The sequence below is a fragment of the Loxodonta africana genome, chromosome 9, assembly GCF_030014295.1.
Source record: "Loxodonta africana isolate mLoxAfr1 chromosome 9, mLoxAfr1.hap2, whole genome shotgun sequence".
In the NCBI taxonomy this organism is placed as follows: Eukaryota; Metazoa; Chordata; class Mammalia; order Proboscidea; family Elephantidae; genus Loxodonta; species Loxodonta africana.
In genome coordinates, this window is record NC_087350.1 from 63,115,270 (window position 1) to 63,140,389 (window position 25,120).

At 49.7% G+C, this 25,120-nt stretch overlaps 1 protein-coding gene across 1 annotated transcript in view; it reads right to left on the reverse strand.

The window, feature by feature from the left end:
- COL27A1 (collagen type XXVII alpha 1 chain) overlaps positions 1 to 25,120 on the reverse strand; it is a 160,178-nt gene that overhangs the window by 64,924 nt on the left and 70,134 nt on the right. Inside the window, exons 17-25 of the mRNA XM_023545013.2 lie at positions 21,754 to 21,807; positions 20,411 to 20,464; positions 19,357 to 19,410; positions 16,565 to 16,618; positions 16,354 to 16,407; positions 14,467 to 14,511; positions 13,167 to 13,220; positions 10,766 to 10,810; positions 1,812 to 1,865 (exon numbers count right to left, since the gene is read on the reverse strand). Coding sequence (XP_023400781.2) covers positions 1,812 to 1,865; positions 10,766 to 10,810; positions 13,167 to 13,220; positions 14,467 to 14,511; positions 16,354 to 16,407; positions 16,565 to 16,618; positions 19,357 to 19,410; positions 20,411 to 20,464; positions 21,754 to 21,807 — 468 coding nt within the window. The remainder of the gene's footprint in view (positions 1 to 1,811; positions 1,866 to 10,765; positions 10,811 to 13,166; positions 13,221 to 14,466; positions 14,512 to 16,353; positions 16,408 to 16,564; positions 16,619 to 19,356; positions 19,411 to 20,410; positions 20,465 to 21,753; positions 21,808 to 25,120) is intronic.

Consider the following 25,120-nt stretch of genomic DNA (forward strand, 5'->3'; position numbering starts at 1 on the left):
CAGAGTCCCCGCCCACCTCATACTGCATCACTCAGGGTGGTGATGAGGGTGGGTGGGGATCTGTGATTTCACTCAGCAGAAGCCAAGACCTCTGGCAAGCCCTGGGTGGCCTTCCCATCCATGGCAGCGTGCCACACAGTGGGTCTTCCTGGGGCAAAGACGGTCCTGATTAAGGATGCACTAATTACATTGTCCCCTTTGATCCTGGCCCATATCATGTGGTCCTCATTAGGCCTGGCATCTCCTGGGCTGGGCTGGCTGAGGCAGATATGGCAGCAGATGGCATTTCCTTGCCTGCCCCACCCCCCTGCCCAAACTTAGATGAGACACTGCAGAATTGGAGACATGACTCAGTCCCTTTTGACCGACCCACTTGGAGACTGGGCAGAGATGGTGGGTGTAGCAGACAGAGCTACAGCCAGGAGATAGGAACCCTGGGTTCCAATCCTGGCTTTGTTTTGGGGAGGCCCTGTTTTTTGTATCCACACATCCAGCAAACATTTATTGAGCATTTACTATGTTCCTGGAACTATATTCCAGGCCCTGAAGATAAAATGGTGAGCAGAAATAGACAGACCCTCCTCCCACAGAGAGGATAGAGCATAGTGGGGAGACAGACAAGAACCACCAGAACAAAGACAAAGTACTACCAAGGGCCAGAGCAGTGAGGGAGTGGGGTCATGGTGCCAAGGCATTAATATAGAGGGAATTGACCCACCTGGGCGCAGGGAAGTGTTGCTTGAACTGAGCTGAAGGACAATTAAGAGTTATCCAGGGAAAAAGGGGGGTGGGTGGGTGGGAAGAATGTTCCTGGCCAAAGGAACAGTATGGGCAATGGTTGGGAGGCGAGGAGGGACGTGGAACATTTGAGCAACAAAAGAAGGCCAGAGTTGGTGTTGATAGGGTACGATAGTTATGTAAGATGTTACCATTGGGGGAAACTGGGTGAAGGGTACGTGAGACCTCTCCGTACTCATTTTTGCAACTTCCTGTGAATCTCTAATTATTTCAAAATACAAAAGAAGAAGAAGGCCATAAGGCATGGGACTTAGCGAGCAATGAGGATTGAGGCACAAGATTAGCTTGCCAACAGAGATGGTGCCATGCTTGTATGGCTGCTTCCTCTCTCTGGACCTGCTTCTCCATCTCTTCAATGGAAATAATATCGGCTCTCCCAGAGGGCCTGCTCTGGGAATCAGATGAGCCCCTTCAGAGGAAAGCACTTACCATCCAGGGCCCAGAGTGGGAGCCGGGAAGTCAAAGGCTGTTTTTGAACTGGGAGCCAACGTGAAGCAGAATGACTTCGTGGGCAAAGTGTGGCCTCTGGTATGGAACCTGGTTCATATCCCAGCTCTACCACTTAGTATCTGGGTGACTTAGAGCAAGTTAACTCCTCTATTTGAGCCTCAGTTTTTCTCATCTGTAAAATGGAGCTGCTGAAGGGATTAACAAGGCAACCTCAGGAAAGGTGCTCCTTTTCTGAAAAGATAAAGCCTTGCCTCCCTCCCTGCTGCCCACCTCTGAGCAGTGCCAGTGGGTGGCCCTAAGGAGGCCAGAACACATGCATTAGCTGGTCATCAAATAAGAGTCTAACTGTGCTTGAGGGTGGAGACAGGAGGGCAGGGCAGGAGCCCCAGGGGATGCTGGGAAAGGGGAAAATGGTCTTTGAGAGCCTGGAATGTCCAGACAGCGAGGAGAGAGGCCAGGGGAGAGCCCTCTGTCACCCTCAAGCCACCTGCCCCCTTTCACCTTTTAAACATTTCAAAACACAAGCTCTATTTGTTTATTTATTTAACCTCCGCACAATTTACCTTTTCTCCCATGATTCCCGGCTCCCCGACCAGACCAATGAATCCCAGCAGTCCCTATGAGAAACATTCATGGAGGCAAGGGAAAGGGAAAACAGTGTGAATTCAGGGATGTGCTGAGCTGTAAAGGCAATTCGCCTGCATTTTTCTTCCTCTAAACCTCGATTCCCCTAGTGTCCCCCGCCTCGCGCTTGGTAATCCAGCCGGCATGGGGCTGCCACTGCAGAGAGCTTGCCTCTCTCTGGGCACCAAGCTCACTTCCCTCACTCCACCAGATGGTTCTGATTTTGGAGCCAAGTGGTGGGGCGGCTGCCAGCATCCCTGGGAGCACCACACATTCTTCTCGTGCCAGGAGCAGGCTGGGAGGCAGCCACGTTCGGAGAGGGTGGGGGCGGAGGATAGCATTTAAGCTGTGCTGGGAAGAAGTCTGCCTGTGAGAAATCTGTCCCCATCTTTTGGGGCCTTGGGGATGTTTCAAAGAGAGAAACAAACCCGCCGGCTGGGATAGAAATAGCTTAAGAGCCTCCGCCAAGAGACCTGATTGAAATCTGGGAAGTGAGGCCTTTTCCTGTCTTCTGAAATGCTTTCTCTCCTCTTTCTGAAAGGACACGCACATACACACATACACACACACACACACGCACTGTGGTTCCTTTTGCTCTTTTTAACTTCACTGGGTGCTAAGTTGCTTCTGTGTTCCAGGGGTTTCTCCCAGGTGGCTGTAAGCCTGCTGTGTCTTCCTGAGTCGGCAAATGTGCACACACACAGCGAGGGTGAAAAGTCTAGAGAAGTCACCCAGGAAGGCAAGCCCAGATGTCAGGGGCCCCAGGCCCTGTCTCATCTCTGCTAAGGAAAACACAGAAGGGGTTCTTGTGTGGTTCAAGGGAACAGAAGTGGCTTTGGGGGAATACAGATTTGCAGCCAAGAGCTGCTAGGAGAATTAAGGAAAGACTGAGAGATGAGTAGAATTTTCCCATAAAATCTACCTCTAGTCCCCAAAATCTGGCCAGAGAAGAGCAGGACCTTGGGCGTGAATGGAAACAGGTCATAAGTCATAGGCCCAGGAGGTAACGCCGGCCCACCTGTCAGTCAGCTAAGGCGAGGGGACACCAACCAATTCCAAAGTATTCCTGATACTTTGGAATCCAAAAGACAGTTTTAAAGTAGTAACAGAGGCCAGGACCATGCTTGCCTGTGCTGCTGCTGCCTGGGATTTCAACTCCACTCTGTCTGGCTCCAAAGCCTGTACACCTTCCCCTCCACCCTGAGGCCTCCAAAGCCTGTGGCTGTGCACAGGGCACAGATCTTCCTGGCACCCTGGCACCATCGCTGTACGTGGGGGGTCCTGTGCCTGCCCCTGGCTCCCTGGGCCCAGAGACCCTTCGGAGGTTACGTATGAGGGGTGAGGGGTACAGTACAAGTCATAAGGTCACGGCTAATACATATGTGACAGAGAATAGCCAACTGTTTGACTTTTGGAATAACTTAATTTAAAATAATAAATTAGAACATTTTCAAGATGCTGGCAACGTTAGCAATGTTAACAGTGTGGCTGCAATTATTGAGCACTTACTATGTGCCAAGCCCTTTGCCTGGCACTTTACTATGTCATTGTCATGCCATCTTCAGCTTGGGAACCATGGGAAAATCTCAGAGCCTCTCGGAACCTTACCTGCAGAATAGGGGAAGACGAAGGTCCCTACTTCTGGGGCTTCTTTGGAGGATTCAAGGTAATGCATGGCATAGCCAGGTACTCCATAAATGTTAGTTCCCTCCAATCCCACCCTAAATTTATATTAAAAGGGCACGGGGTTAAGACAGTGGGCCAAGCTCCCCACAAGGGAGCAGTCAGACTTAGAAAAAGCCAAATGAAGGGAATAAAAATCGCTCTGTCAAGAGGCCCCTGCCTGACTGGCTCAGAGAAACAGAAATTTCATAGCTACTTTAAATTTATGAGTTATTAGGTCCTGGAAGGCAGGCAGGTCATAAACCTCAAACAAGAAGCCAAACAGGACCCTAATGAATAAGGGCCATACAGTAAGTGCCCCGTTCCCCACCCCCAACACTGGGACCGCCCTGGGGCACTGTCCCGGAACATCCTGGCGGGCCTCCTGTGGGTGGAGCCCAGGCCGAGGCCCAGGACTTCCACCTGGCAGGGCAGGCGGAGGGGTGGTTCTGAAAGCTGTTATGGGCATGGTTAGCTCCTTTGGGGCTGGCATGGTACCTGCAGCAAGCATTGCACAGGCAGGATCTGAGTCCCGATTTAGGAGAGGAGGCTGGCTGGGCCCTCACGTTGACCACAGACACAGAGCCGTTGTTTCCTATGACAGTGTCTCTCTCTCGCCCTTCTTTCTCACATAGAACATTCTGCTAGGCACAGGCAGTGCAACTGAGACCACGACGGTCACGGATCTTTGTGGGAACTAGACTTCTCAGGGTTAAGTGTCCGTATGCCTGGCTTTCCTGCTGGACAGAGCTTCTTGAGGGCCCAAGACTCGAAACCATCTTGTATCGCCAGCACCTAGGACAGGGCCCACCAAGCAGCCTGTGCTCCCACTAGCTCTTAGATAAATGCGAGGGTTTGAGGAAGTTAAAGAGTTCCCTGGTGGCACAGCGGTAAAGAGTTACAGCTACTCACCACAAGGTTGGCAGTTTGAATCCACCATCTACTCCTTGGAAACCCTATGGGACAGTTCAGCTCTGCCCTATAGGTTTGCTATGAATTGGAATTGACTCGATGGCAATAGGGCTGGGTTTTTGTTTTTTTTTTTTAATGGGCAGGTGGGGCCCTGGTGGCATTGTGGTTAAGAGCTCAGTTGCTAACCAAAAGGTCAGCAGGTCAAACCCACCCGTTGCTTTCTGAAAACCCCACGGGGCAGTTCTACTGTATCCTACAGGGTCACTATGCATCAGAATTGACTCGACAGCAATGGGTAATGGGCAAGTGGAGAGCATGGTCTTGGGAACCCAGAGACCTAAGTGTCGGTCTTGATTCTGACAGTTACCACCTGTGTGATCTTGAGTAAGTTACGTAACTTCTCAGAGCCTCCGTTTTCTAATTTGCAAAATACCCACTGCCATAGGGTTGTTGGGGGGAATTGCACACAACAGTTCATAAAATGTTGGGCACAGAGCCTGGTATGCAACAGGTGTCCAATAAATGTAGCTGTTATTACTATAAGGAGGTCCTATGGCATTGAGCTTTGCATCTCTTTCCTAGGGGTCTGTCCTCTGCCATGGTTTGGCCATGAACAGGAAATTGCTGCCCCTTCCCTGTGACCACATGGGGAGAGGGCCATGAGAAGGGCCAACACGGCAAGCCAACAGGCCTTGTAGCAGCCACAGGGCTCCAGTTCTGTCTGGCAACTTAGATGGGTCTCTGTTTCTTGCTATAGTCCACACTGGCTGGGCAGCTAGCTGTGGGCTCTGGAGACCAAGTCGGGGCTCTGCTGACACTCCTGGTTCTACCTTTGCCACTACCCAGCTTAGTCATCTTGATCAAGCTTGCTCTCCATAACTTCAGGTGGCCAGTGTGGACTAGAATCTGGGGGTTCTTCCCTGGGGCCTATGGAAATCCCCTTGGCAGGAATTTTGGGTGTCTGTGAACTTTAATTAGAAAACAACGACTTTTAATTTCACTAACCTCTAATTGAAATTTAGCGTGTTATTCAACTGTGAGTGTAGGCAACAAACCACAATAGTATTATCAGTACTTGTAACCTTGTCACAGATATTTACATGTCACATTGCAATCATTGCTGCAGAGATCACAAAATGTATCATTAAGGATCACTGCCTCTTTAAAATAAGGTAGTTATTAGACTCGCTGCTTGTTGCTGTTGCTAGGTGCCATTTAGTCAGTTCTGACTCATAGCAACACTACGTACAACAGAACAAAACACTGCCAAGTCGAGCACTATTCTCACAATCATTGCTGTGTTTGAGCCCATTGTTGCAGCCACTGTGTAAAGCCACCTTGTTGAGGGTCTTTCTTTTTTTTGCTGACCCTCTACCTTACCAAGCATGATGTCCTTCTCCAAGGTCTGGTCCCTGCTGATAACATGTCCAAAGTACATGAGACCAAGTCTCGCCATCCTTGCTTCTAGGAAGCATTTTGGCTGTACTTCTTCCAAAACAGATTTGTTCATTCTTCTGGAATTCCATGGTATATTCAATATTCTTCGCCAACACCATAATTCACATGCATCAATTCTTCTTTGGTCTTCCTTACTCACTGTCCAGATTTCACATGCATCTGATGCAATTGAAAATACCACGGCTTGGGTCAGGCGCGGCTTAGTCCTCAAGGTGAGATCTTTGCTTTTTAACGCTTTCAAGAGGTCTTTTGCAGCAGATTTGCCCAATGCGATGTGTCATTTGATTTTTTGACTGCTGCTCCCATGGGTGTTGATTATGGATCCAAGTAAAATGAAATCCTTAACAACTTCAATATTTTCTCCATTAATCATGATGTTGCTTATTGGTCTCGTTGTGAGGATTTTTTTTTTTTTTTTATATATACTGAGGTATAATCCATACTGAAGGCTGTAGTCTTTGATCTTCATCAGTAATTGCTTCAAGTCCTCCTCCCTTTCCGAAAGCAAGGTTGTGTCATCTGCATGTCACAAGTTGTTAGTCTTCCTCCAATCCTGACGCCACATTCTTCTTCATATAGTCCAGCATACAGACTGAATAAGTATGGTGAAATGATACAACCCTGACCCACGACTTTCCTGATTTTAAATAACGCAGTATTCCCTTGTTCTGTCTGAACAACTGCCTCTTGATCTATTACAGGTTACACATGAACACAATTAAGTGTTCTGGAATCCTCATTTTCACAATGCTATCTATAATTTGTTATGATCCACACAACTAAATGTCTTTGCATAGTCAATAAAACACAGGTAAACATCTTTCTGGTATTCTCTGCTTTCAGGCAAGATTCATCTGACATCAGCAATGATATCCCTCGTTCCACATCCTCTTCTGAATCCAGCTTGAATTTCTGGCAGCTCTCTGTTGATGTACTGCTGCAACTTCTTTTGAATGATCTTCAGCAAAAAATTATACTTGCATATGATATTAATGATTTTGTTCAATAATTTCCGCATTCCTTTGGATCACCTTTCTTTGGAATGGGCACATATATGGATCTCTTGCAGTTGGTTGGGCAGGTAGCTGTCTTCCAGATGTCTTGGCATAGACAAGTGAGCACTTCTAGTGTTGCTTTTGTTTGTTGAAACATCTTAATTGGTATTCCGTCAATTCCCAAAGCCTTGTTTTTCACCAATGCCTTCAGTGCGGCTTGAACTTTGCCCTTCAGTACCATCAGTTCTTCATCATGCACTGCCTTCTGACACGGCTGAACATTGATCAGTTCTTTTTGGTACAGTGACTCTGTGTATTCCCTCCATCTTCTTTTGATGCTTCCTGCATCATTCAACATTTTGCCACAGAATCCTTGCAACTCGAGGCTTTAATTCTTTTTCTTCAGTTCTTTCAGCTTGAGAAATATTGGGTGTGTTCTTCCCTTTCGGTTCTCTAACTCCAGGTCATTTCATTAGAATACTTTATCTTCTCAAGTCACCATTTGAAACCTTCTGTTCAAGTCTTTTTCTTCACCATTTCTTCCTTTTGCTCTAACTACTCTGTGTTCAAGAGTAGGTTTCAGAGTCTCTCCTCACATCCATTTTGATCTTTTTTCTTTCTTTCTTTCTTTTTTCTGTCTTTTAAATGATTGTTTGCTTTCTTCATATCTGATGTCCTTGATGTCATTCCAATTTGTCTAGTCTTCGGTCATTAGTGTTCAATGTGTCAAATCTATCCTTGAGATGATCTCTAAATTCAGGTGGGATATATTCAAGGTCCACCTTTGGCTCTCGTAGACTTGTTTTAATTTTTTTCAGCTTCAACTTGCACTTGAATATGAGCAATTGATGGTCTGTTCCACAGCTGGCCCCAGGCACTGTTCTGACGGATGATATCGAGCTTCTCTACCATCTTTTTCCACAGATGTAGTCGATTTGATTTCTGTGTATTCCATCTGACGAGATCCATGTGTACAGTCGCCATTTATGTTGTTGTAAAAGGTATTTACAATGAGTAAGTCGTTAGTCTTGCAAAATTCTACCAGGAGATCTCTGGTGTTGTTTCTATCACCAAGACCATATTTTCCAGCTACTGATCTTTCTTCTTTGTTTCCAACTTTTGCATTCCAATCAACAGTAATTACCAATGCATTTTTTTTAAAAAAAATTTTATTGTGCTTTAAGTGAAAGTTTACAAATCAAGTCAGTCTCTCATACAAAAACTTACATACTCCCAATTGCTCTCCCCCTAATGAGACAGCCCGCTCCCTCCCTCCACTCTCTCTTTTCGTGTCCATTTCCTCAGCTTCTAAGCCCCTCTACCCTCTCACCTCCCCTCCAGGGAGGAGACGCCAACATAGTTTCAAGTGTCCACCTGATCCAAGAAGCTCACTCCTCACCAGACCAATGCATCTTGATTGAATGTTTGATCAATTTCAGATTGCAAAAGTTGGTAAAAATCTTCAATTTATTCATGTTTGGCATTAGTGGTTGGTGCATAAATTTGAATAATAGTCATATTACTGGTCTTCCTTGTAGGTGTATGGGTATTATCCTATTACTCACAGCACTGTATTTCAGAATAGATCTTGAAATGTTCTTTTTGATGATGAACATGATGCCATTTCTCTTCAATTTATCATTTCCGGCATAGTGGACCGTATGATTGTCTGATTCAGAGTGGCCAGTGTCAGTCCATTTAAGCTCACTAACACCTAGGATATTGATCTTCAAGTGTTCCATTTTAATTTTGACAACTTCTAATTTTCCTTGATTCATACTTTGTAAATTCCACATTCTGATTATTAATGATGTTTGCAGCTGTTTCTCATTTTGAGTCGTGCCACATCAGCAAATGAAGGTCTTGAAAGTTTTATTCCATCCACATCATTAAGATGACTCTACTTTGAGGAGGCAGCTCTTCCCTGGTCATATTTTGAATGTCTTCCAACCTGAAGGGCTCATCTTCTGGCACTATATCAGACAATGTTCTGCTGCTATCCATGAGGTTTTCACTGGCCAATTTTTTCAGAATTAGATAGCCAGGTCCTTCTTCCCAGTCTTAGTCTGGAAGCTCTGCTGAAACCTGTCCACCATGAGTGACCTTGCTGGTATTGAAATACCAGTGGCATAGCTTCCAGCATTACAGCAACACAGAAACCACCACAGTACGACAAAACCGACAGACACATGGTGAAGACCTGCTGCTAGATACCATTATTTAATGTATTAGTAAAGAAGCATATATATGCATATATAGCATTTTAATACAGTTTCACAATTATATTTCAATATAATTAATACCCTTGGTAATCCTTTGTTTTTTATTTTATACATTTAAGAACTCTATTCTGAAAAGGTATCCATGGGCTTCAAAGGGTTCCAAAGCACAAAAAGAAGTTAGAAGCCCCTGGATAAAGTAACTCCCAGGGATCCTTTGGTGCAGAATATTGAATACACCATGGACTGCCAGAAGAACAAACAAATCTGTCTCGAAAGAAGTACAGCCAAAATGCTCCTTAGAAGCAAGGATGGTGAGACTTTGTCTTGCTTACTTTGGACATGTTATCAGGAGGGACCAATCCCTGGAGAATGACATTATGCTTGGTAAAGTAGAGGGTCAGCAAAAAGGAGGAAGACTCTCAATAAGATGGATTGACACAGTGGCTGCCATAATGGGCTCAAACATACCTACTGTTGTGAGGATGGCACAGAATCGGGCAACGTTTTGTTCTACTGTACACAGGGTAGCCATGAGTCGGAACCGACTCGACAGCACCTATAAACAACAACAACAGAGACCCTTTGTGTCCTAATATTCTAGGATTCTGAGCATCCATTTCCCCAGGGCCCTACTGTCACCATAACTATGAAATTTAATTTGCTGATGGTATTGCCTTTCCTTTTCCAATCAGGAAATATACCCAGGTTGCAGCAGCCTTTCCAACTCCTGGGCTTCCCACAGAACGTGCTCAAGTGACATTGGAAAGACTTCAAAACTCTGAGCCTCCCCCTGCCTTTCTTTCTTTCTTCCCACCAACAGATGTTTCAGGCCTGGTGAGGAAGCCCATCCTGTACGACTCTCACACCATCAATGGTGCTTCTCAGCACAGCCAAATTCTTCTGGGCCCCCGGTATCACCCTTCTTCCTGCCTGAGGCAGTCCCCTCTAGGGTTCTGGAGTGAGTGGGAGTCAGACTCTTCATTATCGGAGTGGGAGAAAGTGCCCCCTTCCATCCTCCAAGCCCAGAGGTCAAGCTTTCAGGAGGCACCAGGGCCTGGGAAAAAGGACTGAAGCTGTCAGTCTCCCCAGCACTCAGATCTGCCTCCATCCAGCACCCAGGGCCCCAGCACTTTGATAATTGAAGATGGTGACCTCAATCCTCCTCTTTAATGGCCAGTTGCAACCTCTTCTCTCCAGACCTTGGCCTGGTTTTGCACTGGCCAGAGCGGCTGGTTTGAATTTCATTTTCTTTATAATTTAGGGATGCCTGGACCAAGAGCTCCTGGCAAGCGGTTTTACTTCTCTGATCTTCAACTTCCCCATCTGTACACTGAGGGGAGCACATGCCCTGATCGTTCAGGGCTCTTCCAGCTTTAAAGCTCTGGGAGCGAAATCATGTAACCTCACTGAGTAAATGCACAGAAAACGTCCGCGCAGAGCCAGGACTCAGGGAATGGCTTTCTCATTCAGTGACTTCACCTCTCTGAGACTCAGGGTGCACATCAACGAAGGGGGGAGGACAAGCGGACCTACCTGGAGCACTGTTATGAGAATTAAATGGGGTGCTGCATGTAGAGTGCTTAGCACAGGGCTTCGCACACAGTAAATGCTCAATAAATGGAGCCATAATGTTCAGAGACTTACCTGCTCACCCACGGGCCCAGGCCGCCCGGGATTCCCTGGCTCTCCCTGCAAAGAAACAAAGAGGGGGGGTCACTTGGGATGGGAGGTGGGAGTCTAGACCTCTTGGGGAATTCTCCAAGCTATTGGCTTTGTTCCTTTGGTGGGGATGGCTCAGGAACTTCATGACCAATGTCTGGCCTTGGAGACCCCAAACAAAAAGCAGGGACAAAGGGACACTTGGACAGAACCTCTGGTCCCAAGGCTGAGCTTAGTTACCCATTCCCTGAGTGACCCATGGCAGATTACTGCACACCCTGATGTTTATATGTCATTTGGGCCCTTATTAACCCACTGCATTTTGGGGAGGTGAAAGCTGAGGCCCAAAGAGGTAAAGTGGTCTGCCCAAGGTCATATAGCAAACTAGGGGTAGGGCTAGATTTGGCCCTTGGTCTGCCTGATTTTAATTCCCATTCCCACTGCACTATGCCGCTCTGCCACAGGAAAAGCAGGGAACTGGGGAGCCCAAGACCCCAACCCACCTGAGCTCTGCCACCAGCTCTTGTGGTGAACTTCATGAGTCTGTCTCTGCCCTGGCTGGGCTCAGCCTCCCCAGCTATAACACGAGGAGATCAGCCTCATGTGTCCGAGGCTATTTCTAGCTCTCACACCCAGGGGCCTATCTCAGCCTTGTCTATCAGCTCCATCCCATGCAGGGGTGGCTTCTGTGTATTCAGGCAGCCAGGAGGGGAGAAGGCTACTCCTCTGATCCCTGAAGACTCTGGAAATGAGGTGCAGGGTCCAGTGTAACCGAATCAGTGTGAACTGGATAAGGCAATGGGATAAATCCACCCTGCCTTGTCACTGTTCCTGCCACAGAAACCCAGCTGGTGCCTGAGGGAACAAGGCTGAGACCTCAGAGGGCAGGGCACGGCTGGACCAGCAGGGAGTTTTCCACAACCCTTTGGCTCAGAAATGGATGTGGCTCATAGCAATCCCGGTCAGTCCATGTCAGCCTTCCCACAAACTCCTTTCCCAGACCTCAAACTCACGAAAACTAGTGGGGCCAGGACCAACAGGTGGGCAGCTTCCCCTGAGGGGAGAGGAACAGAGCTCTGAACTAGGGGATCAGGAGACCTGGGCTCCTCCAGCTCTTTAACCCTCTGGGGGTTTGCCCATCTGTAAACGTGGCCCAACAATTCCCGCCCAGGCAGGGATCCACCAAGGGGGGTCCTTGGAAAACCATTAAGTGAAGTTGCCTGTGTGTTGAGGATTATCCTTCTCCCACCCCAAGTCAGTTTTCTTTTCATAACATAAAAAAAAAAAGACTATTAACCAAATTAATACATTTTGGCAGAATAATTTGGAAGCAGATAGTAGTGATTGTTGGGCCACACGATAAATGTAATCAATGTCACTGAATTGTACATGTAAAAAATGCTGAATTGGCAAATATCATTATATATATATATATATATATATTTTTACCACAATAAAATAATTTTAAAAAGGTAATATGTATTTACTGTGTACAGTGGGGAAAATATAGAGGCCCAGAGAAGAAAATTAAAATCTCCTATAATCCCATCCATCAACATCTCAGCCTGCTCTGTGCATAGAGGGACACAATGCCACTCAGCCCTGCAACAGACTCACCTTTAACCAAAGCCAAGCCCACCACCGTCGAGTTGATTCGGACTCAGAGTGACCCTACAGGACAGAGCAGAACTGCCCCATAGGGTTTCCAAGGTTGTAATCTTTATGGAAGCAGACTGCCACATCTTTCTCCTGTGGTGCTGCGCCTGGGTTTCAACCACTGACCTTTCAGTTAACAGCCAAGTGCTTAACCACTGTGCCAAAATGGCTCCTTACCTTCCCGTTATATAACCGTGACCTTCTTGTTTTAGGGAAACCCTGGTGGCGCAGTGGTTAAGTGCTACAGCTGCTAACAAAAAGGTCGACAGTTTGAATCCACCAGGTGCTTCTTGAAAACGTTCTACGGGGCAGCTCTACTCTGTCCTATGGGGTCACTATAAGTTGGAATGGACTCAACGGCAACGGGTTTTTTTTTTCCAGTTTTATAGCCTGCTCTGCTCCTGACTGCCCACTACACACAGACATCTCCCCATCTTGTCTTCTGGATATTCCATAAGGCCATCTTTGGTGCCTGTGTTATATCCCATTGCTTGAACATAGGAGTCACTGTTGGACATTCCGGCCACATCCATTTTTTCTCTGTTACCAATACTTTGTGATAAAGCAAGGCCCTTTCCCCCCTTTTCACAACTGGCCATGAGACTTGGACCTTGTCCTGGGGCCCTCATGTGTTGGCTCCCTCTCTTGTCTTCCTCAGGCACTCTCTCACCCTCTGCCCAGCCCAGCCTCCTCTGGCTTAAACCCAGCATCCATCCCCAGGTGCACTCACCTTCAAGCCATCTGGGCCAGGCCTCCCAGGAAAGCCCTTCCTGCCAAGTTGACCCTGCAACAGAGAGAAAGAGTGGGAGGAGCTGGGTGGGTACAACATAGCTGGAGTCCCAGGGGCTCCAAGGACCTGGCCCAGGGTAGCCATGGGCAGAAAAGGACCACAATGCCACCAGGCAGCCAGCTGTGTTAGGGGTACAGAGGGGGGCTCTAGCTGTGTGAGCTCAGGAAAGTCCCCTCCCTGCACTGGTCTCCTCATTTGTAAATGGGGATGATGATACCTGCTTTCAAGGTGTGAGGGGAAGGAGGGGGTTTGACAGAGTATAAAGGGCACCACCGACAGCAAAGTGTGCTCTGGGGACCCTTGGGTATCCTTGAGGCTCATTCAGGAGCTCATGAGGTCAAAACTATTCTCATAATAATACTAAAATGTCATTTGCCTTTGCCACTGTCCTCTCATGAGCATTTAAGTGGAGGTTTCCAGAAGCTACAGGATGTGTGATATCACAACAGACAGAATGAAGAAGCAGATGTGAGAACCCAGCTGTCTTCTATTAAGCCAGACATTAAAGAGATTTGCAAAAATGGTGTTAAAAAAAAAAAAAAAGCCACTATTTTCACTGAATTATTTTGCTTTGGAAACTATGGCTATTTTTCAGAATGATATTATTTGCGTTAACATGAAATAGCTTATTATTATTTTAAAATGAATTCATGAAAAAATATTTTTTAAATTTCTCAGTTTTAATTACAAATATGGTAAGTACCAATAGCTATAACCCATATAAGCAAAAGCACTTTGAGGTCCTTAATAATTTTTTAAGAGTGTAAAGAGGTCCTGACCAAGAAATTCAAGAACCGCTGGTTTAGGCAGTTGTTGGGGGTTTATGCAGGTGGGACTGGGAGCAGTAGAGAGTGTTCCGGCTTAAGTTACAGGCAGGGCATCCCCACCTCCTGCCTGTGAGATATTGGGCTAAGCCCACCCTCACTCTTTGAGCCTCATTTTCCTCCTCTCTAATGAAACTCTAATGAAACTAAGAAAGTCGTGTCTCTCTCATGGGAAAATCAAAGGAAAAAACGGGCTAAAGGCACCCAACACAAAATAAGTGCAGGGCATGTCAGCCAATTTGCTGCTTCTTGCCTCTCTCCTCTGGGGCTGTTCTAGTCTTCTCCCTGGCTGGCCCCATGGCTCCTTGTCCTCCCCGATGACTTCTGTAAGGCAGCACCAACACAATGCTGCTCTGCTCGCCCACAGCTGCCTCAGCTCTAACAAAGCCCGCCTCCCCCAGGCCAGCGACACTCACCTCCAAGCCAGGGGCCCCTGGTGGTCCCATGGGTCCCTCGTCTCCCTAGAGTCAGGGAAGACACAAGAGAGGAAAAAAGAAGAAAGTTAATCTGGGGGGCTCTCAGATGATTTGTCCTATAAGGAGGGAAAGGGGTGAACAAAGGAGAGCCCCTCCTGCACAAACAGGGCACCTGGCCTACCCACCCAGCCCTGCCAGGGCAGAGGCTCCACGGGCCGTGGCCTAGAGGCGGGGCCACACAATGACTTTTGGGCAAATGGGGCCCCTGTATCATCTGAACGTGATCAGCACAGGTTCATGACTGCGCTGGCAGGAAAGTAAAACCCCATCATGTGCTGTGGGGAATACAGCCTCAGCCTGCTGCCCAATGATATAGGCTGGATTCTGAGCTGTCATTTACTCACTGGCAGACCTTAGCCTCGATGTGCCTCAGTGTCCCCATCTGTAAAATGGTGTAGAGTGGAGAAGATCACCCTTAACTATGATGACTGGTTTACAGTGAGTTGCTAGAGGACAGTGATGATGCCTTGTTTTATTTGAAACCACCGCCCAAGCATCACTTAGGATGTCGCACACATGGGGTGTCTAATGGGTGTTTGGTGAAGGAGAAAAGGGAGGAGGCCAGGAGAGAGGGGAGAAATGAATAAGTGAATGAGTATGAGAATGAATGAACAAATGAGTGAGTGAATGAATTAATAAATTCCTGTGCTAGTGCCATATAAAGGGCTTTCTTGAATTGTAATGTGGTGTAGACAGATGCATGTGACTGATGGTCTCTTTCCCTCCTCTCCCCTCCCCTCCTGCTTCTGGACCACAGGGACTCTCCAGACCCTCCCGAAGGCCCAGGCAGCCTCCAAGCTGGCCCCTTCTGGCATGCCAGACCTGACCAAGGGACTCCCTCTGGAGCCAACCCCCGCCCCTCTCCCCCCAGCTTCCAGGAAACTGTCCCACGTGTCCGCTCCCAGAGCCAGTGCTGGGGCTGGCATTCCGCCAGACCCAGAACCAGTCCTGAGAAGGGATCCATGTCAGCAGGATGTCTGCCTGTGGTCGTGGTGAGTCCCAGCCTCCTGCCCCTCTCCCAGGACTACGTGTCGGAGTGGCTCTAGGTTCTGGGGCACGGTAGGTGGCGGAGGGGGTGCTAGGGAGGGCCACATGTATGGAGCAAAGCTGGTGCCAGCCCGTGGACTGCTGGACAGCCCTCCAGCTGGTGCTCCAACAGACCTATAGGGACAGCTGCATCCCGGCCGTGGATCCCCTTCATCACCCATGCATGAGTTAATGAGCAAACCTTCACTTTGCAGTTACTAGCTGTGCAACCTTGTGCAAGTGATGTCATCCTCTGGGGCCCCGGCCCTATCCTGAGAGCACAGAAGTTAGCAGCATAGGGCCTATACCGTGGGCTTGGGGCTCAAACAGGCCTCAGTTTGAGCCCTGACTCTGCCTGCTGCTAACTATGGGACCTGAAGAAGCCTTGTCACTTCTCTCAGCCTCGTTGGTCTCACCTGTAAAATGCAGCTGACAATCCTACCCTCCCAGAGAAATGCCTTGATAAATTGCTACTGTGAGCATGAGCAGTGCCAATGGCTCTGAGAGAGAAAGCCACAGGGCAGTGGGGGAGCAGTGGAGGGAGGGGTGGGCTATTCTGCTAGGCCAGAGTAGAGGGGGCCCCTGGGAGGGCCACAGGGGTAGGCGGTAAAGGATGAGCTACAGGGCATGTCTGAGGCAGCCCTGGGCTATGTCCTGGCTGAGGGGTCCCTACCCCAAGCTCAGGCCTCCAGGACCAAGACTGAGGGTATCCCAGGCTGGAGGCTGTGTTCAGGCCAAGATGAGCATTGGGCAGGGAGGCAGGCAGGGGAATGAGCAGAGGGCAAGGCCAGACGGTCTCACCTCTGGCCCCAGCTGCCCCCGAGGTCCCGGCAGGCCTCGAGCTCCGGGCTTACCCTGGAGAGAAGGGGACAAAAAAGTTCTCAGAGGTGGCACCTCCATTGCCATCATGGGCTGGCAAGACTCCCCCTACTTCCAAGCCAGCCGTTGAGGCCTGTGATCTCCAGAGCACTGTCCGATTCTTCACCTGGAGCAACCCTGGGCAGGTACTCACCTTTGTGCCTTCTGGGCCATTGTCCCCAGGGGGACCAATGTCTCCAGGGAATCCCTGAGGGGAAGCAGAGAGAATGGTCACCCACAGGGGCTGTGAAGGGAAGTGTGAAGAGTCGAGGTCTGGAAGCTGGATTGACCTGGGCTTCTATCTGGGATGGGAACCTGGGTGGGTCAATTAACCACCTGGACCCTGACTCCCCAGTTCCAAATGTGGATCACAGTACCAGCACTTACCTCTCGGAGTTGCTAAGAGAATTAAATGAGAATGTGCAAGAAAGTACTTAGGACAGGAACAGGCACGTGCAAAGGCGTCTAACCCAGAATTTCCGGACTTATGTGGCCACTGGGAAGCAGTTACAGGGGTGCAGAGACTGTTCCCCTTAGCCCAGGAGGAGGCCGGGCAGGGCCTGGGCAGCCCCAGTACAACCACCCCCCTGCCAGAGAAGTCTCATCCTCTGACTCAGGGAACCTGCAACTACAATTATTTTCTGCATTGGCTGTGACCTTGAAATGCTTGGGAAGCACAGATCTAATCAATCCCACTCCTATCATAAGCCTAAATCCCCTCCCCTCCTGGCCAAGCATGATGGACTCCGCCCATACCACCATTACGAGCTTGCTACCTCCTGCCGAGGTCTGGTTGGATGATTGATTATATGGTAGAAAGTTCTTCCTGATATGGAGCAAATCTCCTTCCTTTTCCCTCAACATCCTCATGCTGTCCCTCAGGGCCTTACAGAGCACAGGGGATCCCTCTTCACAATAGCCTTTGCACAATTTGGAGAATGGTCACCCTATCCCCAGAAGCCTGCCCTTCTTCATCCTTTCTCCACTTGTTGTCAAGTGCCCAGGGCCCCTCGGTCTGGCTGCTTCTGTTGGTGGCTGTCTTTCTGAGAGTGGGATCAGCAGGGTGTGGTATGACAGCACAGGCCAGTATGGGGCAGCCCCTTCCTTATTTTAGGTGCTATGCCTCTGTTAATCCAGCCTAGAACCTCAATGGCTTTTGGGGCAGCCCTACTACTCTCCGTTTCCTGCCAGCTAGAAACTAGAGTCCTTGTGTCCAAAATACACCCCCTCACCCCGCTTTGCCTTCATAAATTGGCTTTTCTTTCTTTCTTTCTTTTTTGTCCTTTTAATAATTTCTGTTAAATCCCAACCCAGATACCCTCTCGCCCTTCTCACCAGCAAAGCAAAAACAGCCCGGAATTTGGTGCTAATACAGAAGTCAAAATTTTTTTCTACAAGATGGTAGGCTCAAAATCCTGTTCTGCCACCAACTCAGTGTGTGACCCCAGGCAAGCTCCTCAGCCTCTCCGGGCCTCAGCTTCCTCATCTGTAAAATGGTGCCCATAACACCCCCCTTTTGGGGCTCGTGTGAGGCTCGAATGCAACAGTGTGAGGAAAGCCCTCTTTGTTCAATGTCAGGCCCACCCAAAATGATGTAGGGTCCTGTGTCCTGGGAAAGCAAGTCTGCCTGGGGTGGGTCCATCCCCAGTGAGAACATGGCTGTGGGGGATGCTGATCGTGTTCTGTGCGCACACACATCTGGCCCACTGAGGAGTGAAAGAGATAATTCAGCCCCAGCTGAACTGGGAATGATCTCTGGGAAAGGAGGCAGAGAACCAAGGAAGGCACTGACATGCTCTTCAGCTTTTGTCTTCAGCTGAGCAGAGCCATCTCCTGGACATCAAGTCAGCCAATCAAACCAGAACAGAAAGACAGGAGAGGCAGATCCCAGGTTTGTCCAGGGACCCAGGGCAGAGCCAAGGTAGGCCTTATTCCCTACCAACTAGCAGAGTGACTCTGAGGAGGTCACTGCTCTGCTCTGTGACTCAGTTTCCTTGTCCACATTTCCCTCACACAGTTATGGTAGCAACTCAACAAGTTCTCATCCCTAAGATACCACACAGGCTCCTGGCACCCAGAGGTACCTAATGAGTGTGAGTGAGCATGCTTTCCTCTCCCTCACTGGCCAGACTGCTGGGAAACTCAGACTCACAGTGACAGAGGAGGGAATCAGGGCCATGGAAGAGAGGCCAACTCCATTTGTCTAAAGATAGGACTGTGTTGAGGCCAAAGTCAACACAGTGGAAAGTCCGAACTCGTAGCTTTCAGGAAACATTCTCTTATCCATCTGGGTGATACCAGGAGTGATCTTTGGAAGAGCCCAGAAAAGCCGGCAGAGCCAGACTTTCATTTCAGATGCAGAGACCTCACGGGCAAGCAAAGCCTGGAGGCCAGGGAGTGGTGGTGGTGGGGGGGCTGGGGTCTATGGCTGGGGCTGTCGTAGACCTGCAGGACGGCCTTGGTGCTGATGACCTGAGGACAACAGCCCTGGTTCCTGCTCAGCCCAGTTCTCCAACACAGAGTCCCTGTGTGAAAGAGAGAGGGACAAGGAGAGCACATCGGCTCTCCAGGGAGCTGCTGCCGCACCCCATGGCTCCAGAGCTCCACTCTGTGGTGAGGGGTGGGGGAGCTCTAGCTCAGGGCCCAGGCAGTAGAGCCCAGAGGGCTTTCCTAACAGTTTTTCTGGAAACTGGGAAAGTGGCAGAGGTCCCACAAGGTTGGAGAGGGACTCTGAGGCTGCTTCTTGTCCTCACTGCCTTCAAAAGTCCCTGGGTAAACTGGAAGGGGCGGAGGCCGAAGAGGGATGATTGCTAATCTAGGAATTTCTCTCTCATCTCTCACTTGCTGTGTGACCTCTGGCAAGCCCTTCCCCTTCTCTGAGTCTCAGTTTCCCAAGGACTACACCCTGTGCAGGCTACAGCCAGACAGAAATAGGGCATCACATACCTCGGGTCCAGGGGGCCCAGGAAACCCAAGAGATCCTTTGTCTCCAACTCTGCCCTATAGAGGAGATTATAAGGGGTGGATAAGTGAGGACCCACCAACTTCTTAGATTATTCCCCTGACTGGGTGGTTGGAAAAGTTTAGGAGGTATATGGATGAAATCCGCCTAGACACATGGAAGGAGCTATTGTCCAAACCCTGCCTCCACAGCTTCCTAGCCACGGGATCCTGGCGAGTCACTTCACCTTGAGGACCCTCAGCTTCCTCATCTATAAAATGGGAACAATAATAATTCCCTAAAACTCCTGGGGTTGTTGCCAGTCTTTGATATAGTACAGGAAGGGTCTGAAACATACGGTAACAATAAATAAATGACACCCACTGCTATTATTAATAACATTACTATTGTTCATGCGGAGCCCTGGTAGCAAAGTGATAAAGAGCTCGGCTGCTAACCAAAAGGTGGGCAGTTCAAATCCACCAGCCACTCTTTAGAAACCCGTGGGGCAGTTCTACTTTGGCCCTTGGGGTCGCAATGAGTCGGAAACAACTCAACGGCACCTAACAACAAAAACAAATTGTTTATAAGGCATTAAAAGCCAAAAAAACAAAACCACTAGCTGTGAAGTGGACTCTGGTTCATGGTGACCCCGCGTGTTGCAGAGCGCAACTGAGTCCCATAGGATTTTCAAGGCTGCGACCTTTCAGAAGCAGAGCAACAGGTCTTTCTTCCGAGGCACCTCTGGGCAAGTTCAAGCCGACAAACATTCGGTAAGTAGTCGAGCACTTAATGATTTACGCCACCCACAGACCCCTTTACAAGGCATTAGGAACCTAGATTCCCACCAGAGCTCTGCCACTGACTGAAGGCTGTCTATGGTGCTGGGCCCCAGGGTCCTCCTCTGTAAAACAGGGGGCTCACCATACCTGTCCTGCTCAGCTTGCCCCTCAGGGCTGCCGCAGAAGGAAATGAGGTCCTGGGTGTGAAGGTGCCCCCAACTGCCTTCCACAACCATGTGGAAAAGGTGAGATTAGGGGTGTCAGAGGAGGTACTTACCGGAGGCCCTGGCTTCCCCCGTGCACCTGGGAACCCTGGCAACCCCTGGCTTCCCTGGAAAAGATCCAGAGCAGGCTAGAGTTAGGGAGGGACAGTCACTGGCCAGGTGAGTAGCTGCCATCCTCCCAGCCAGCCCGAGGCCTGGAGAACAGCCACCTTTGTGGACAAAGAGCTCTCCCCTTACTTTCCCCACTTGCAGCCTTGTGGGCTGGGACCTGGAGATGCAGAGGTGAAACCAGCAGCCCCCGATAGGTAGTCCTGGAACCCAGGGCCCTTGGGTTCCAAGCAGACAGCCTTTATGCTCAAGAATTCTGGAGCAGGGACCCAGTAGAAGCAGCAAGGTCTACATGGCTTGTTACAAAGCAGGAGACACTGAGGTTGGGTCAGGATGGCCAGCAGGAGAAAGGGAGGGGAAAGAAGCAGAACTGGCCAACATCTGGGCCTCATTGACCGGCTAGGCGAGGGCCAGATGTGGCTACATGATGCCAGACACAGGCAAAGAGGAGCCAGCCTCAATAGGCTCATGGTAGGGCGTGGAAAGTCAAGGCCGTCCTGGTCCATCCCCTCAGGCAGTCAGTCAGTTAGTAAGACCCATTGCTCACTCACTGCACAAGCAGACCCTAAATACCTGCTGCTCCAAGCAGGACCCTGAGCCAAGCTCCATCAGGGCAGGATGGGGCCCTGCCCTCAGGGAACTCAGTATCTAGTAAGGGGCTGAGTTGTGAGCACAAGTCGCATAAATCAAGGGAGAAAGGTGGTCCCATAAGAGAGGGAGAAACATGCAGCTCAGGGTGCCTAGAAAGGAAAATGGGCACTCCCCAGTCAGGGGCAGGAAATGGCATCTGGGCAGGGTCCTGAAATACGGGCAAGATTGATTCGTGCGGTGAAGGCGGTAGAAGCCGAGGCAGCAAGGATGCAAAGCCCTGGAGGTAGGGTGGGCAGTTGAGTGGGGTTAAAGTGCAGGGATGTAAATGGGGGAGGGCAGAGGAAGAGGCAGAAGGGTACTGAGGGTCAGAGCGAGGAGCCAGGTCTTCATTCTGGGAGCACTTGGGAGCCATAGATGGTTTATAAGCACAGAGCAGAACTGTGCCCTGAGAAGAGCAATTCCGCACAGTGGGGAAGATAAACTGAGAGAGAAGAGATTGGAGCCTGGAAATTCATTAGGAGGCCATGGCAAAGTCCAGGTAAGAGATGGCCAGAGAGTACGCTGAGGATGGAGAAGACAGGGCTGTTTGAAAGGGAACCATCTCACAGGTGGTTCCTGGCTCATGACATGCCGGGAAGGAAGCCAGGGTCGGGAAAACAGAAGAACAGGGGCAGGGGCAAGAATCAGGTGCACTTACCTTGTCTCCTTGGAATCCTGGGTCTCCTGACACACCTGGAACCCCTTGTTCACCCTAAATGCACACCAGTAAAGAAGGTTACAATGGATACAAGAGTGGGCTCCAGAAGACTCCCCAGCATCCAGACCCACTGACAAGGGTACAGCATTGCCGAGGCTGTTCCCAAAATCCATCTAACCAGCAACACCCTTGTTAAGAGTTAAGGGCAGGCCACTAGCGCAGGCCACTGGGGACCTTTGGGGTGGGGGGCAGACCCAGGGGGGTGGTTATAAGCTAGCCTATCTGTGGACCTGCCTGGGGTTGCTCATATGGCTGAAAACTGCACTATCGGAAGATAAACCAGCCAGTGTCACCTGCCCTTTCCTGGAGAACTGACACTGGGTCAAACTATGTCTTGATCCTTCAACCTCTTCATCCTCAACTGATGTTGTCACACAGGGGTGGCGCAGCCTGGGCAACTGCCCCTTGCTCGATGGGCCCACACCACTGTGGCTTCTGAGTACTTTCTGCCTCCCGACACTTTTCATCACCAGGCTGTGAGCCCTCACTTTTCCTTCTGTTGGAATTTCTGTGCCTGCAATCAATCAGCTTCAGTTTCCTTCTCATTACTTGCTTTTAATCAGTGGTAGCATGAGAAATGAAGTCCCTGGGTGGTGTAAATGGTTAACGTGCTTCCACTGCTAACTGAAAGGTTGGAGGTTCGAGCCCACCTAGAGGTGCCTTGGAAGAAAGGCTTGGCAATTCACTTTCAAAAAATCAGCCATCCAAAACCCTTTGGGGTAGTTCTCTGACACACATGCAGTTGCCATGAGTCAGAATCGACTTGATGGCAAATGGTACTGGTAACATGAGAAACCAGATAGCCCGCTTGTTAAGCCTACATGTAAACAATGAGTAATAACCTAATCTGGAGTGTAGGGCTGAGTGTTTCTTCTCTAAGACAAAGTTTATTGCACAGACTTGGTGGCACTGACCCTGACTGTTGGAGGCCTGTTCTGCTCCCTCCGTGTTTTTAGCCATGTTTTGCTCGGCTGAGATCACCAAAAAGTGAGCTGTCGCAGAAACAGATCAGGACATGCTTCCCTGAGGGCCAGGACCATCTCTCACAGCCCTCACCACTTCCAGCTTTCCATCTACATTGGACATTACCGACAGTCTGCCGGCCTAGGACTCAGGAAATATCCACAGCCCTGGCAGCAGGAGGAAGAGGGGAGAAAAGCCCCCGAAGAATGGAGAATCTTAGAGACCCTGTGTTGTACAGCTGAGGCCATGACCCAGCAGGAGAACTTCCTCAGTAGAACAAAAGCCAGAATTCACTTACTTTGGGTTTTCCAGTTTGGAAAATCCTGTACAATATCCTGAAGTTTGGGGAAATAAGGAACTTTTTTTTTTTTTTTTTAACATCTAAAGGAGGAGTGAGGGGGGTAACATTTCTTTTAAAAGGAAGTTGTAAAAGCCACCTAAGAAATCAGGAGAATTGATTTGGAGAGAGCTGGGCCTGGAGCAGGAGCCTGGTTCCAGAATGCGCCTCAGTGTTGGGAGCGGAGGGAGCCAAGTGGTTGTAAGTGGGGCCACGGCCAGGCTGGGTCATGGAAAATCTGGGATCCCAGGTAGGAGCAACCATGGAACATGAAGGGCTGGTCTTGTCATCCAGGAGAGGATGAGGGGGCCGATCAGAAATCGCTACCCTCAGCCCTTAACATTAATACCCCTCCCCACCCAAAGGAGCAGAAATGAGACTCTTTTTTTTTTCCCCGAAGACTTCCTTGATTTTCCTAAAAACTACGGGCAGGAAAATAATTTCCTCCTTTCTTTTCCCCCCCTTTTCCAGAGCTTTTACATCTCCCTCTGTCCCCAGCCCCACCTGTCAGCAAGCCAGCTGAGTTCTATGTAACACATTTATTTCCATGTTCCTGAGGAAACAGGGAGCTGGAGGCCAGCTCTGCAGAGGGGCCTATAAAAAGCTCCCTGCTACACTCGCATTTTCCCCAATTTCCTTTCTTTCTCCCTTGTCCATGACTTCAACCTTTCCAGAGCACCAATGTCTCAGGAATAAACAGGTAGCTGTGGGGAAACCCCTGCCTCCAACAGAAAGCCCCTTAATCTAGAGAGGGGAGGGACATGGAAGGGGGAACAGCCAGTGGGGCAGAGCCAGAGCGCCCAAGCTTGAATGGGGAAGGCAGAGATGCCTTCCTGTAGGCAGGGTCCCAGCAGGACAACCGGAGACAGAAGAGTTGGCAATAGATGGAGAAAGGGCTGGGATTAGCATTGTGCCCTCTGGCTACTTGGGGGTGCGGAATGGATAAAACAATCTGGGTGTGTCAGATTTAGCTTAACAATTACAATTTTCTAACAGTCTAGAGTCCTGGATTGGTTCCCCCAATAAACCACCCAGTTTATTTTGGCAAATCTCTTCCCTCTTTGGGTCTCAGTTTCCCCATCTCTGAGATGAAGATACTGGAGGAAGTGACCTCTGAGGGCCTCATCAGTTCTGGCCTTGTGACCGCAGTTCTGCTTCGAAGTTGAGGTCTCCGGCGCCAGGTGGCTGAGTTTGAACCCTGACACTGGACTTACCAGCTGTGTGGCCTGGGGTATACGCACTTCCTATCTCATTGGGGGGTGGGAGTTTGGAGGATTACGGTTCATCCATGCAGAACCCTCAGGATGCAGCTTGGAGTGGTGCCTGGTACCATTACTCAGGCTTGAGGAAGAGGCAGAGCCGCCTGAAGACAAGTGCCTAAGTAGCTTCCATGCCCGCAGGCCTCTTGTGGATATTTGGGCTGCTGTCCCAGAGCCCTCCCAGGAGTTCCTGGGGCAAAACACCCCTTTGGGGTTCCCAGTTTGTCAAGAGACTGAGGAGGGAGTGGTGAAGACGACCCATGTCTTTGTCCCTCAGGCCTGGCACAACCCGGGCCAGATGCTGTGCCACCCAGGCTCCCGGGTCCCAACTACCCACCTCTGACTCGGTTGGTTTAGCGCTGGGTGAGAAAGGCAGCAAGAGTTCAGCAGCAGGGCTGTGCAGGGGACATGCGGCAAGTGTGCCCAACCCCTAATGGCAGCTGGGAGGAGGCCCAGACTAGTAGCTCAGAGGCCCGTCCTGGGTTTCCTATTGCATTTTCAGATCACGCACTCATTGGAGTTGGTTCCAAATTCCAAAGCAGGACAGTTTATGTGGATTTTCATACCTGCCCCAGAGCTCATCATCTCAGTGCCCCCAACTTCTGTGGTCCCTGGCTTTGGCCTCAAAATCCTGGCGCTGGCCAGGACTGGATTCAGAGACATGCCTCGCCTTACCCTCCACCCTTGCCCCAACTGCCCCGCCCCCCCATGCTCTCTGTGCCAAGGTCTGCGTGCCCCAGAGCCCTCT